Source organism: Gopherus flavomarginatus, chromosome 9, assembly GCF_025201925.1.
Source record: "Gopherus flavomarginatus isolate rGopFla2 chromosome 9, rGopFla2.mat.asm, whole genome shotgun sequence".
NCBI classification, from domain to species: domain Eukaryota; kingdom Metazoa; phylum Chordata; order Testudines; family Testudinidae; genus Gopherus; species Gopherus flavomarginatus.
The window spans coordinates 52881872-52897415 of record NC_066625.1 but is presented as its reverse complement, the minus strand read 5'-3'; the positions used below and the strand labels follow the sequence as shown (position 1 = coordinate 52897415).

The 15544-nt window shown below is 48.6% G+C and overlaps 1 protein-coding gene across 3 annotated transcripts in view; it reads left to right on the top strand.

Moving 5' to 3' along the window:
* Nucleotides 1-393: 393 nt before the first annotated feature.
* Nucleotides 394-15544, top strand: part of LOC127057758 (mucosa-associated lymphoid tissue lymphoma translocation protein 1-like) — a 69931-nt gene continuing 54780 nt past the window's right edge. Inside the window, exons 1-4 of one of the 3 annotated variants that reach the window (XM_050966792.1) lie at nt 394-593; nt 3376-3486; nt 4632-4750; nt 6859-7012. In XM_050966792.1, coding sequence (XP_050822749.1) covers nt 3477-3486; nt 4632-4750; nt 6859-7012 — 283 coding nt within the window. In that variant the 5' untranslated portion in view covers nt 394-593; nt 3376-3476. The remainder of the gene's footprint in view (nt 594-3375; nt 3487-4631; nt 4751-6858; nt 7013-15544) is intronic. The other 2 variants (XM_050966793.1, XM_050966794.1) reach the window with 2 other exon arrangements.

Here is a 15544-nt window from a genome sequence, read left to right as displayed (position 1 = left end):
ACTTTAAAAAGAGAGATGATGGTTTCCTCCCCTTTTAACCTGATTATCTGGCTGCAATGATGGCTTAGCTACAGGGCAGCTGTTTGTGGTGGGCAGGAACAGCAGAGAGGATGAACGTGTAACGGTTGTGAAGAGAAAGGAGCAGTACTATGACTAATGGCTGCTATTGCTCCTTTAAGAAATACTGGAGGAAGGAAATCTGAGAGCTGATTCATAGGCAGGCTGTCATGCTATCTGGGAAGTTCCCTTCCAGAGAAGCCTTTGGCAGGAAGATTTGTTCACTTTGCCTATGCTGAGATCTCTGCTTGTGTGGGACCAGTGCTGGTAGCAGATCTGTTTCCTTAGCAAACATGTCTCAGTCTCACCAGGAGGGAGGAGACTCACTTGCACTCAGAGAAGTTTTTCCCCAGTTTCACTTTCAGGGCTTGGACTTGTTTTGGGATTGGCTAGTGACTCAGCCTGTTGTGCTGGTGTGAGACTCCTCACCAAACCACTGCAGAAATGAGGAAGTGCTGGATCACTGTACAGCCAGGAACTTTCTGAGCAGCAGGTTGCAAAGTGGCTCTCCCACAGGTTACGAAGCTGAACACCTGGTAAGTTCCCTGGCGTTTTCCCCAGGGGAATCACTGTCCTTTTTGACATCTCTGGGTCTTTTTATTTTCTTTTGTGGTGAAGGTAGAAAGGCACAAAGGAGATTTCTATGATCCCTCATGCAGCCTGCCATCCTAGAAATTGCCAGCTAAGCTAGAGTTTGCTTTGTTCTGACTTGGTGACAGTCACAAGACTCTGTCTTTCTGCCAAAGGGCTGAATGGAGCATCTGGGCTCCTCTAGCAAAGTTTTGAAGCTGCATATCTAACAGGAGGCTGAATGCTGGTGTCTTCTGAGCCTTAAAAGGGATGTGAAAGCGTTAATATGTGAGAAATGATACTTTCATTTATTAGGTGGAACCAGCGTCACACATGCTCTGCCGGGCCTGAGGCAGGGCGAAACCTACAGGTCTGGTTTGAAATATTATTCTTAGGATTTTATAACCAACTAAAGCAATGTTTTTTTCAGCTACTCATGCCACCTGGCATTGTCTAGAGCAGGGGTCGGCAACCTTCAGAAGTGGTGTGCCGAGTCTTCATTTATTCACTGTAATTTAAGGTTTCACGTGCCAGTAATATGTTTTAACGCTTTTGGAAGGTCTCTTTCTATAAGTTTATAATATATAATTAAGCTATTTTTGTATGTAAAGTAAATTAGGTTTTTAAAATATTAAAGAAGCTTCCTTTAAAATTAAATTAAAATGCAGAGCCCCTCAGACTGGTGGCCAGGACCCAGGCACTGTGAGTGCCACTGAAAATCAGCTCGTGTCCCGCCTTTGGCATGCATGCCAAAGGTTGCCTACCCCTGATCTAGAGCAAATTACAGGCGGTGGTAAAGTAACGGTCCTACGGATTAGAAGGATCGCAAACACTATCTGCCATTGAAATGAAAGATTTTATTTTCTCAACATACACAAAAGAGTTGTAGAGGTTCAAGAAAGCAGCTTGAGTAAGGCCCATACATAGGTCACAGCCTTGCAAACCTCTAGGCTCACCAGTAATTTCATATACATGTACATAGTCCTTTTGAGTTCACTGAGACTATTCCAGTGTGGCAAGTTATTCACATGCCTTTATATTTGCAGGATCAGGGCCATCGTTTCTTTCATGTGCATGCGTGATCTGGCTAGGTACTTGCTGTGTGCCCAGCACCATAGCATCTGAGTACCTTAATGAGGTGATGCCCGTGGCAAGACTTATTCTACAGTGAGGCTTACAGTTCTCCTGGTAAATTTCATATGTTAAAAGCCACAATGCTAATGACAGAGGATTTGCTTCCTATGGATGCAGTGCTGAGCACAGCTGGGAGCTGGGCTTTAGTAAGATTCAAATGTGAATGTGAGGCTGAAGATCAGAGTCTATGCCGGGGTCCTCCACCCCACGCCCTGGGAGTGCTGGTGGAAGGGGTGCACCTAGAGATGCCAGGACAGCCCTCACAATTTATCCCTGCTGCTTGGATGTGTCGGGTTGGGCCAAATGAGAGTTTTGAGAAATGCACCAAAATTGTCAATGAATAAGAGATTTCTGTGTATTTCTACTCCTGGAACATGCCACATGGATCTGTGGTGCTACTGGCAGCAACCACTGTTATCGTCACATTGCTGCTCATGTCACGCTGAGCCACGCACTTCCTGGAGAGCTTCCTCTGAAACCAGGGAGTTCCCCACTCCACTGCATCTTCCTGAAAGTTGTTATCACTGCTACCATAGCCAACCAGCCCTCACCTGCCACACAGACTTGCCCTCATGGCAGTATGTGTTGTGGGTAAACCAGGAGATCTGCCAGCAGCAGACACCCCGGCACAGTGAGCGTGTCAGGGATGTGGCTGAAGTGCTGGTGCAGTACGGCTGCTCTAAACTACTCCACAGATCAGACAAAATGGACCTGGGATTGGGGAGCTGCATCTGACTCCTTTGTAGCCCCCCATCCTTCTCAGCTGGACTCTGACCCTATATTGCAGGGTGGAGGAAACAAAGGGGGGAGGGGAACAGGCAGGGCAGCATGGAGTCCTGGCTCCCAGTCCTCCAGGGCTTGTCCTGTTGCGGTCTGTGAATGGCAGAGGGATGGAGCTGAGCGGGGAGGGCAGGTGGGGCAGAGATTGTGGGGAGGGAAATGGGGGTAGAAGCAAGGCTATGGGGGGATGAGCAGGGGGAAGGAAGCCCTGGCTACCCAGCCCACTTCTTTGAATGGTTCCCTGGCGTCCCTCTGTCCAAGCTCCAAAATTACCGACCCTCCTTTAGCATCTGCCCCTGTGCTCCCCTTGGCAGATATCAGGCAGCCTCCCCACTCCCCTGGGAGAGCACAGGCCGCTCTCCCTCTGCACAGCTCTGGTGCCCCCTCCCTAGCTGGGCACAGCTCTGGGGAGCCCTGGCTGCTCTCAGTCCCCCATTTCTGGGTTCTCCAATCCCCCACCCTGGCACATTTCCAACTCACCCCATTGCCCCATCCTCCAAGCACAGCACACTCCCCACCCGGGAAAGCTAAAGCCCCTGACATCCTGCAGTGCCCCTCACCTGCCCTTGTTCTACCTTCTTCTGCCCGGGGGGTGGTGTGAGGGTAGAGAGAGCATGTATCTGCTTTTGTTACCCCAGCATGCTGCTGCAGCAACAGGTCACCAAAGGAACAATCTATGTGCTGGTTACTAAGAACCTCATGGTGCACAGTTGGCCTGTGGGCCCTTTGTGTTGGGTAACATGGCAACAGCCAGCTGTCTCTCTGCTTTGATATGCTGGCATGTGGGCCAGAAGTTTCCTTTCTCACATAGACCCTATGTCTCTTTCCAGGGAGGTGCTGCTTCCTAGCGGGAGAGTGGCCAGGGAGTGAGGCACTTAATTGCTGACGCCAGCCTTGTGCCTCTGCCCGTGGAAGACGAAGCTGTTGATTAAGCAATGCTAAAAGGTGAGCAGCACTCAACCATGTTCAGGGGTTAGGGCTCCCTTCACTGTGATCCATAGTAGCTATTTCTCTCTTCTGCCCACACCCAAAGCGCAACAAATGAGTTTAAATATACATCTGTATTGCCGTGCTGCAGGTGTGGCACACTCTTTGGCGCTTTTCCCAAAGCCCCAGCTGCTGGAATCATGTGATTATGGGAGAATTTCAGGTTCCATTTAAAATAAGAAACCAAGTTTCTACCCCCCTGGTTTGCAGAGAAAAGCTGGACAATGTGAGTCAGGAATGCTCCAACACCAGAAAGCAAAGAAAAATAACACTGAATGTGTTTTGTTGAAATCTCACAATATTTAAAATCATCTCATGTTTTCTGGGGCTTGACTCATGATTTTTGAATGTTTGGGGTTGATGCTACTGTTATTTTTCTCCCAAAACTTAACCGACACTTAATGATGGAGCCACTACTGGTGCTTCCAGGAGAGCTGTTGTATGGTGCTCCGCTGATTAGCCAGATGTAATGGAGCATTTCTGCAGGCCATCTTTAACAACACCCGATGTGCAGTTGCAGTGTATCCTACTGTTCAAAAGATCAATATACAAATCGTAGAGCTCTGGATGCTGTGGCCCATAGGTTTAAACACTGTAAAAGTGGTGATGGCAACATATTAGACCCCAGCTACTGAGAAGGCATGCCAGCAGTTACAGGCAAGGAGCATCAGCCTGAGCAGATGGACACAGCCCCTTCCAGAGCTTCTCAGCAAAGTGCAGGAGCACCCTTCAGATGGTGAAGCATCATGTGCTTGGCCAACTGAGTGAAGTGGCACAGAGAGGGATGAGCCCAGGGCCCCGGCCTGTCCCCATGGAGGTGGCTTCTCACCCAGGTGTCTATGGCGTCTCAAGGTCAAGAACTGTGTGGGGCACAAGATGAGGGAGGGATCCAGCCATCACCCTTCCCTTCCAGCCCTTGCAGGGTCAGGGCTCAATCTAGCTCTACAGATTGGCCTGGGAAAAGAACACCCTGCGTCATGCTGGGCCATCCAACTCCAGGGAAAACAGGTTAAATATTTAGGGCCCAGAGCACCAGGCCACTTTGCTGCTCCTCTCTCTGTTCCCTTGGCTGCCATTACCACTCTGCATCTGATTCTCTCTAGCTATTGTGATCACTGAGCAGCCGGCCTCCGCCTCCGTCCCTGTCGGTTACTCCCTCACAATGCGATGTAGGGCCACAGCCTGCACCTCCCTACAGTACCAGTGGTTCTACCAGTACCAGGTAAGGCCAGGGGAAAGCACATCTGCGACTGCAAGACAGAGGCTCCACTCCCCACTCCAACCATTGTGCCACATGCATCAGTTACACGGATGGGCAAAGAACCCCCCTCAGCCCTGTCAGTACAAAGCTGCCATGTTTGAAAGACTGAGTGGCCAAGAGTAGGGAGTGGGCTCGATCCAGGGGCTATGTGCAGGGGCTGAAGGAAGATGGTAAGAGCAGCAGTTGCCAATCAGATTGGCATGTGGCAGGGCAGCCTGCTGATTGTTTGTGCTAGCACTGTCTGCAAGGAAGTTGGTAGAGAACAGAGAGGGGCAGAGGGTTGAACCGGGAGCTGAAGATAGAAGAAACGGTGCTGGTGGCTGGAGGTGCAGGAGCAGTTCAATGAGAAATAGATTTGTTTAGCAAGGAAGGCAGCAGAACTGGAGGGAAAAGAGCAGAGGGGGAAATCCCCAGCTGCTGGCTTTTCTCCAGAGGTGCTCAGCTCAGGAAGAGGTGCTTGCCAGAGGAGCGTAAAAGCCTGGGGGTGGAGCCGAGACAGCGGAGTCAGCAAATGCAAAAGAGGCCAGTGTGGTTGAAGGAGACTGAGGGCAAGGGAGAGACTGGGGGGCTGTGACAGAGGGAGGGACTGCAGAGGAATGAGAGGCACTGAGGGATGAGAAGGAATGTGAAGGCACTGGGAGAACAGAGAGCAGTGCTGGGGGTGGGGTGGCGGTTGCCTGGTCTTGAGAGGGATTAATACATTGGCGGTCAAACAAGGAAGCAGGGAGAGGAAAGGAGGCAGCAGAGCTCCAAGGACAGCAGGGCCAGTGAAGTCACTTAGAGAGGAGGAGCCAGAGGGACAAGATATAGCCCTCCAAGGAAGATGGAGTGAGAGCTGGACCAAGCCAGCTTAGAGAAGGGAAAGGTGTGTGCAGGGGAAGTAGGAAGGTATGAGACAAAGCACAGTAAGGTTCACTGGTGGGCCAAGTGACTGCAGGATGGCAGCCTCTTCTCTTGGGCATGCAACAGAGACCTGGAGTCTCTGCTCTCAGGGCCTGATTCTCCATTGCCTGGCATCTGGAGTCAGTGCTGCACCTAAGCACAGCTCCCAAACCAGTCCTCACTGCTCACTGCCACAGGGGTAAAAGCCTGACCCTGAGGCTGCACAGACATCAAGTGACACAAGGGGCCAGACAGCAGCAAATCAGGTCCGCACTGTTGATAAAGCAGAGCAGAGCACAGGTGCTGAGAACCAGGTGGAACAGTGACACTGCATCCTCTTGGGCCTGGGCCTACTCCACCCTGCCCGCGAGCTGCTCTACTACACTTGCTGTTAACATCTGATTTCAGATTAAAACATTGGAAACAGCCACTCTTTCTGCAAACTCTATCCACCAACATGCAGACATGCGCATTCACATCTCTTTGGCATTCACATCCACCTCAGGCAGGCTTGTTGTGCAGTCCCATGCTCACCCCAAATACTTGTCTTGGTGCAGGAAAGGAAGCCAGTTAAATGGAGCAGTTTAGCTCAGTCATCTTTGCTAGGATGAATCCTGCTGCTTGGACAGGTTTGACAAACACACAGGAGAGCAGGAATAGGAGCCCTCCCCCCCACCGTCTCCTCATTCACAGCAGTGCAACCAGCAGGATGAATCCATGCAGCTGGGAATCTCAGCCCCATTTCCCTACTTGGCAATAACTGATTGCTTGCTCTGCCTTCCTGGCTCATTCTGATCCATTCTGTCACCAGGACAGGGCTGCTTCAGCCTGCCCTACTGCTTACACAGCCATGGTATAATAGAGATGGGTCCATTCTGGAGCCGGCCAGGTTTGGAACCAGGAGGCTAGGAAACCAAAAGCAAAGAGAATGGGGGGAAGTGGGATGTGTTTGCTCATGGCACATCAATGGCAAGTTGCTGCTGGAAGCTGTCCAATGAGCTCCTCTCCCCTGCACCCACCTCTGCATCATCCATCAGTCTGGTTAAAGGGGTTTGAAGCAGGGAGATTCTGCCACGTCTGTAGGATAATGTCTCTCTCCAAGAGCTTGCTGGTGCCTTTAGGTTACAAACGTACTGGTGAAGAGAAAGGACTTTGTGCCATGTCCACAGGTTCCGTTTTCTTTTCAGTCTGCTTGCTGCCAGATTGTGGGGGCCACGGAGCCAGATTTGCTCATCACTGCAATGGAAACCCGACTGTACATCTGCCGAATCAATAACCTGCACAAAAATGTCGCCTTCTCTAACTGGGTGAGAGTAGAGGTCCATCCGCATATTGCCAAAGGTACAAGCTCTTACTTCCCCCACGTACACAGCCTGCGTGTTAGAGGGCCCATTCCTTCACCTTTTCACTTCCCTGGTCCTTCTCGCATGAACAGAGAGCAACAATATCCAAAGTCCGAAGGTGCAAACAATTTGATGTTTATTGGGGTGAACTTCCAGTAAGCATAATTCCAAGTTTCTTCCTCGGTGTCCCCCTTCCCAGCTCTGATGCCACAGAGCCTTGCCTGTGTCCCTGTTCCCATTTCCCCCCTTAGCAAAACATGATTCCAATTCCCCCCGCCCCGAGCCTGACTGACTGCAGTCTATATAGTAAAACTTAAGTTCTGCTTATCTATACCTTAACCAATCATTTTACTGAAATTTAACTAACCAATCCTAACATATTGTAACATGATTATCTAACCAATTATATCCCACTGCTTTAATTGGTTTGCACCCAACAACATTAATTGTACAGCAGACAGAAACAATCACAGAACCAGACAGAGTTTATACATACAAACAATAGGGAAGTAGGAACTATAGTGATAGAACAGCAAAGAAATGAGGATTTCACCCCCCAGCTATTGATAAGTGAGTTCTTTCCAGACAGGATGCTATCAAACTAAGTTTTCTTTAAATCTTCTAGGCTCTTCTCTTTCTCTGGAGGTGATAGATTGGATCAGCTTTTTAACAGCCCCAAAATGCCTTATTTCAGTGTGACTGGTGAGGACATGACTGGTCATTTCCCAGCTTATGGCTGCCCCTGCTGTTTAGCCAAAAGCCTCAGCCTAAGAACAAGGCCTTAGACTATCATAGTGAGAGGCCTATAAACAGGCGGACTGATTTTGATTCTCGTTTTGTACCTCTATAACTAGCTAAGTGATAAGAATACATTCTTAAAGTATAGGCCTTTGCAGACAGGCTTGAATATCTATATCCTAACACCACGTCCCTCTAGTGTGAACTCACCTTCCCTTAGAACACAGAGACCCTCCAGAGGATATCCTCAGTGGAAGCATGCCAGGCCAGCCCATCACATGGTATCAAGGGAAAGCAGGGTCCAGCAATGTGATCCTGCCAATCTGCCAAAGTCAGACAGCTGTCTCTGTGCTCCCAAACCATTTAAATCAGTGTCAATATCCCTGAGCATGTTGCTCTGGATCTCCATGTCTCCTGTTTATAACACTCACTCCAGAACTCCCAGAGAGTCTTACCCACTGGGCTGTGTGCCCGTATTCAGCAAAGAGATTTGGATAATAGAAAGTCTCTGAAGCTATGAGAGAGGGAGCAAAATTAACACCCTGAACTAACAGATAAAGCACAAATGGGTTACTAGTTAGTGTCTGCCTAATCACCAAATCACAGTAGGGAACAGGATGGCCGGCTCCTTCCGTACCTATCTACAATGTGTAGGGAAAGAAGCCATGCAATCACTGGGGACTTCAATCTGAGTGACATATACTGGAGGTCTCATGCTGCCAAGACTAAAACATCCCTGGAATTTCAAAACATAATAGATGACAATTTCCTAAACAAAAAATGTTGCAGCCAGCATGAGGGAATTCTTTATTGGACCTTGTCATAACAGATAAAGAGGAGATGATCACAGGACTAAAAATTAATGCTAGCTTAGCTACAGGTATTCATGACTTGATCACATTTATAATGTGCAAATAGAATAAAGTCCAGACCAGTAATATATATATTTGGTGCTTGGGCCAGTTTCCCAAAGCTGAAAACAATTATGAGCCTAATGAGCTGGGAGGAAGAATTTAATCAAAAAAATGTGAATGATAGTTGGGAATCATTTAGAAAAACCTTACTAAATCCCCCAAAAGCCATAATCCCACAACTGAGGAAGGCGGCCACATTGGTTAAAAAAAACAGTCTGGGTTAGAGGGGAAGTGAAGGCAACTGTAAAAGAAGTTAATATATAACAAATGGAAGAAAGAGGAAATTGATAGTAATGAATATAAATCAGAAGTTGGGAATTGTGGAAAACCAATAAGGAAGCAAGAGATCACAAGGAGAAATTGATGGCCAGCAGAATTAAGAAGAGTAAGAAGGAGTTTTTTATGTGTGTTAGGAACAAAAAGAATCCTGACAGTGCTATTGGTTGAGTACTAGCTGGAATTGATAGAATTATCAATAACAATGCTGCAAAGGCAGAAGTGTTCAATAAATACTTCTGTGTTTGGGGGGAAAAAACAGGTGATGCAGTCTCATCATATAGCCATGAGAACACACTTGCCATTCCACAAGTATCTCAGGAGGATGTTAGACAGAAGCTACAGAAGTTGGCATGGCTACACTTGCAGATGTAGAGCGCTTTGAGTTAAACCAGTCTTTGTAGAGCGCAGTAGGGAAAGTGCTGTAGTTTGTCCACACTGACAGCTGACAGCGCACTGGCATGGCCACATTAGCAGCTCTTGCAACGGCCACAGAGAGCAGTGCATTGTGGTAGCTATCCCAGCATGCAAGTGGCTGCAACATGCTTTTCAAATGGGGTCTGGGAGGTGGAGTGTGACAGAGAGTGTGTTGTGTGTATGTGGGGGGAGAAAGAGGGTTTTTTAGGGGGCTGAGAGCATGTCAGCATGCTGTCTTATAAGTCCAGACAGCAGCAGACCTCCCCTTCCCCCCCCCCACACCTCTCTCTCTCACACACCGCATTCCACAGTAGTGGTTGCTTTGTCTTGGAGCAGAGAAGCATGTCGGCTGTAAGAAACAGAGCTTTCAAAGGGCATATTCAAAACAATGACAAGAGTGGCCACTTGACTTAAGCAGATTATGGGACATTTCCGAAGGCTGATCAGAGCGCAGTAGTGCAACACTTCATTTTCACTGATGCTGGGGCACTCCAAAGGGGGTGCATCTTCCCATGATGCTTCCATCTTATGGGCCTGTTGCGCCTTCAAGACCATAACCTGGTCTCCTACCTTGAAGGAACGCTTTCTGGTATGTCTGTCATACCAGGCCTTTTGCTCTTCTTGAGCATCCTTTAGGTTTTCTTTAGCAAGGGCTAAAGAGTGTCAGAGGGTGCTTTGTAGGTTGCTTACAAAGTCCAGAATATTAGTCCCTGGAGAAGGCGTAAACCCCTCCCATTGCTGCTTCACCAACTGTAATGGCCCCTTAACCTCGTGACCATACACAAGTTCAAACGGTGAAAACCCTAAACTGGGATGTGGTACAGCCCTGTAGGCAAAAAGCAACTGCTGCAACACTAGGTCCCAATTATTGGAGTGTTCATTGACGAATTTACGTATCATGGCCCCCAAAGTTCCATTAAACCTTTCGACCAGGCCATTGGTTTGATGGTGGTACGGGGTGGCAACCAAGTGGGTCACCCCATGAGTTTCCCCCAGTTTTTTCATGGTCCCTGCCAGGAAATTAGATCCTGAATCTGTAAGGATGTCGGAGGGCCAACTTACCCTGGCAAAAATGTCTGTTAGGGCCTGGCACACACCGTTAGCCCTGGTGTTGCCTAGAGCTACTGCTTCCGGCCATCGGGTAGCAAAGTCCACGAAAGTCAGTATGTACTGCTTTCCTCTGAGTGTCTTTTTTGGGAAAGGACCCAGAATATTCACAGCTACTCGCTGAAATGGGACCTCAATTATGGGGAGTGGCTGGAGAGGGGCCTTGACCTGGTCTTGGGGTTTTCCCACTCTTTGGCACACCCCACAAGACCGGACATACTTGGCAACGTCCTTGCCCATCCCCTCCCAGTGGAAGGACTTCCCCAACCGGTCTTTGGTTCTGTTCACCCCAGCATGGCCACTGGGATGATCATGGGCTAAGCTTAAGAGCTTTTCCCTGTACTTAGTTGGCACCACCAACTGTTTTTGTCGATGCCAGTCTTCCTGGTGTCCACCAGAAAGAGTCTCCTTGTATAAAAGTCCTTGTTCTACAACAAACCGGGATCGATTAGAAGAGCTGAGAGGTGGTGGGGTGCTCCGTGCCGCCGCCCAAGCTTTCTGAAGGCTGTCATCTGCTTCCTGCTCAGTCTGGAACTGACAGTAGGGATGGTCTAGACAGTATTTGGTCCTGCCATGAGGGCAGGGGACTGGACTCGATGACCTCTCGAGGTCCCTTCCAGTCCTAGAGTCTATGAGTCTATGAGTTCCCTTGAAGCTGGAGACACCAGTTCTTCCTTAGACTGTGGACTTGGGCTTGGTCCCTCTGGAAGCAATGTAGGTGATGGGGTTGTTTCCGTTGGTGGTGAACCGCTCTCCGCTGGTGCACCAGGGGGTATTTCAGGCTCTGGCTGAGCCTCTTGGGTGTGGTTGTCTGCTGCTTCTGCCAGTTCAGGCTCGCTGGCGCCCTCTGGCCTTGGGGTTGAAGACGGATTTGCAAGCACTGTCGTCAGTGCTGGCAACAGTTCTGGTGCTGGCTGTTTTTCCAGTTCCTGGTCTGGGACTGGAGTCACTGTGGCTGTTTCAGTCGTTGGCATGGGATCCGGGTCCACTACCCCTGTCTGGGTCTCTTGTAACACCGACGGGGCCTCTGTGGACGGCTCAGGAGCAGGAATGGGTCTGGAAGCTTGCCTGGTTTGACTACGTGTAACCATTCCCACTCTCTTGGCCCGCTACACCTGGTTGGCCAAATCCTCCCCCAGTAGCATGGGGATGGAATAATTGTCATAGACTGCAAAAGTCCACATTCCTGACCAGCCTTTGTACTGGACAGGCAGTTCAGCTGTAGGCAAGTCTACAGCTTGTGACATGAAGGGGTAAATTGTCACTTGGGCCTTTGGATTGACGAATTTGGGGTCGACGAAGAATTGGTGGATAGCTGACACTTGTGCTCCCGTGTCTCTCCACGCAGTAACCTTCTTTTCGCCCACTCTCAAAGTTTCCCTTCGCTCCAAGGGTATTTGAGAGGCATCTGGGCCTGGGGATCTTTGGTGTGATGGTGGTGTAATGAACTGCACTCGGTTGGGGTTCTTTGGGCAGTTGGCCTTTTATGTCCTGGTTCATTACACTTAAAGCATCTTCCAGCTGACTGGTCACTGGGTCGAGGTGGGTTACTGGAGACTGGTGAGGTGGAAGAATAGGGCATCTGTGGCTTTCCTTGGGTTGTCAGCAGGAGCGGTGCCAGGGTTTCTGACGCCGTAGGAGGACGGCCATTTTGCCACCCCCCGTGGGTCCAGTGGACCTACCGCAGTCATGCCGGCAGACGGTCCACTGCTGGAAAGGCTCCAGTGGAGCTGCTGCAGTGATGCCGGTGGGCGGTCCGCTGGTCTAAAGGCTCTTGTGGACCTGCCGCAGGCATGACTGCGGTAGATCCGCCGGAGCCTTTAGACCAGCGCACCGTCCGCCGAAATGACTGCGGCAGCTCCACTGGAGCCTTTCCAGCAGCGGACCGTCCGCCGGCATGACTGCGGCAGGTCTACCGGACCCGCGTGCCCCCCCCTGGCAAAATAGCGCCCCCCAAAAATTCTGGTGCCCAAGGCCATTGCCTAGGTTGCCTAAATGGTAGCGCCGGCCCTGGTTGTCAGTGGGGTCTTGTGCTGCCCTCGGTTATAGGGTTTCTTGTCGGTGTGCCCCCTGGGGTATTCGCTCCCCTTGACAGTAGGTTTTTTTTTTTCTGCCACTTCCATCCATTTGGCTCCAATCTCCCCTGCCTCGATTACTGTTTTGGGCTTTCCATCTAGGATGTACCTTTCTATTTCCTCAGGAACACCATCTAAGAACTGCTCCATTTGTATCAGGAGGTGCAGCTCGTCCAGATTGTTAACCTTTGTTCCTGATATCCAGGCTTCATAATTCTTTGCAATGTAGTAGGCGTGTCAGGGGAATGACACATCTGGTTTCCATTTTAGGGCTCTGAACTGCCGACGGGCATGTTCAGCTGTTATCCCCATTCGGTATCTGGCCTTGGTTTGAAAAAGTTTATAATCATTCATTTTCTCCTTAGGCATTTCAGCCGCTACCTCTGCTAAGGGTCCGCTGAGCAGTGGCCTCAGTTCTACCATGTACTGGTCTTCAGAGATGCTGTACCCGAGGCAGGCTCTTTCAAAATTTTCTAAGAAGGCCTCAGTGTCATCACCTGCCTTGTAGGTGGGAAATTTCTTGTGATATGGAACAATCATTGGCGAAGGGTTGTTAGGATTAGCTGTGTTCTGTTGCTTAGCCTTTTCTAATTCCAGGGCCTGCCGGTAGGTCTCCCTCTGGAGTTCCAGCTGTCTTTGGTGGTCTGCATCTTTGGCTGCTTGCTCTCTTTTGTAGGCTGCCTCTCTGTCTTCTTGTTCTCTTTTGTAGGCTGCCTCTCTTTCTCTTTCTCTCAGCTCCATCTCTTGTAGTTTTTTTTTCCATATCTCGCCTGTGGTCTGCCTCTTTGATTTGTTCCTCTGTACATCCAATTTTGCCTTGGAAGTCATGGTTCCTGTTTTCTTGTGTTGGGGTGCCCTCTGCTGGTTTACTCTCTGAATTATTGTTCCTCTGCTGCCTGCTCTGTTGCTAAGCAACAGTGTTTCTAACGAGCCTTCCCGAATAAAACTAGAACAAAAGGAAAACCTTCATTTGCATGTGTGTTCTGCTGGTGTAGTTGACTCACAGCTGGAGTTCTATTGTCTAACAAAAGACCCCTGTTAAACTTAATGGCCCTTGCCTGAGGCCATATCTATTCACAGCCAGACCGAAGCAAGGAAATAAAATTTCTCTGGCTGCAGTTTTAAAAAAGAAAAAAAAAAACCTTCTCTCTGCTTACCAGCAGCTAGCAGAGAAAATACAATTAATAATCTTACTGGCTTTTGGATTCTTATCTTTCCCACACGCTGCACACCATGTCAAGTATATAATTCCCAATTCTGGACCTTAGAGTCCAAAATATGGGTATTAGCATGAATTCCCCTAAGCTTAATTACCAGCTTAGATCTGATAGGCTGCCACCAATCAGGACTTAGAGTAGAGCGCCTGATCGACTCTAGTCTCCCCCAAAAACCTTCCCTGGGGGTCCCAAGACCCAAATTCCCTGAGTCTCACAACAAAGGGGAATAAACCATTTCCTTCCCCCTCTCTCCTTCCTCCTCAGCTCCTTCCCACCCTGGGAACACTAGGAGATCACCTGATTCAACTCCGTGAATCTAACACAAAGAGGAACTTTACCATTCCCTCCCTCAGGCAATACAGACTCAAGCTTCTTTGAGCCTTAACTAGGAGAAAACACTCAAACAGGTCTTAAAGCAAAGCTTTTAATAAAAAAAGAAAGAAAAAAGTAACAGGTTTATCTCTGCACCTTAGATGGTAAAAAGTTACAGAGTCTTTCAACTTATAAACAATAGAAAGAAACTTTCTCCAGCAGAAACACAATTTAAGCTACTTCCAGCAAGTACACATATGCAAATAAAAAAGAAAACAAATTAAAAGACTATGACCGCCTTTTCTACTTACAATTCTGAACAGATAAGAGACGGTAGCAGGGAGATTGGCAGAAACCTGGTTACACCTCTAGCCCTGTCCAGGACTCAGAGAGAACAAAGCCAAACCCAAAACCCACAAACAAAGGCTTCCCTCCCACGAGATTTTAAACTATCTTGTCTCCTGATTCGTCCTCTGGTCAGGTGTTTGGGGTCCCTGTTTGTTAACCCTTTACAGGTAAGAGAGACATTAACCCTTAACTATCTGTTTATGACAGCATCAAAGGTTATTTTACTCATCAAGATGGAGTACCAGGAGCACTCTAGTCTCATAGACTCATAGACTCTAGGACTGGAAGGGACCTCGAGAGGTCATCGAGTCCAGTCCCCTGCCCTCATGGCAGGACTAAATACTGTCTAGACCATCCCTAATAGACATTTATCTAACCTACTCTTAAATATCTCCAGAGATGGAGATTCCACAACTTCCCTAGGCCATCTATTCCAGTGTTTAATTACCCTGACAGTTAGGAACTTTTTCCTAATGTCCAACCTAAATCTCCCTTGCTTCAGTTTAAGCCCATTGCTTCTTGTTCTATCATTGGAGGCTAAGGTAAACAAGTTTTCTCCCTCCTCCTGATGACACCCTTTTAGATACCTGAAAACTGCTATCATGTCCCCTCTCAGTCTTCTCTTTTCCAAACTGAACAAACCCAGTTCTTTCAGCCTTCCTTCATAGGTCATGTTCTCAAGACGTTTAATCATTCTCGTTGCTCTTCTCTGGACCCTTTCCAGTTTCTCCACATCCTTCTTGAAATGCGGTGCCCAGAACTGGACACAATACTGCAGTTGAGGCCTAACCAGTGCAGAGTAAAGCGGAAGAATGACTTCTCGTGTCTTGTTTACAACACACCTGTTAATGCATCCCAGTATCACATTTGCTTTTTTTGCAACAGTATCACACTGTTGACTCATATTAAGCTTGTGGTCTACTATGACCCCTAGATCTCTTTCTGCCATACTCCTTCCTAGACAGTCTCCTCCCATTCTGTGTGTGTGAAACTGATTGTTCCTTCCTAAGTAGAGCACTTTGCATTTCTCTTTATTGAACTTCATCCTGTTTACCTCAGACCATTTCTCCAATTTGTCCAGATCATTTTGAATTTTGACCCTGTCCTCCAAAACAGTTGCAATCCC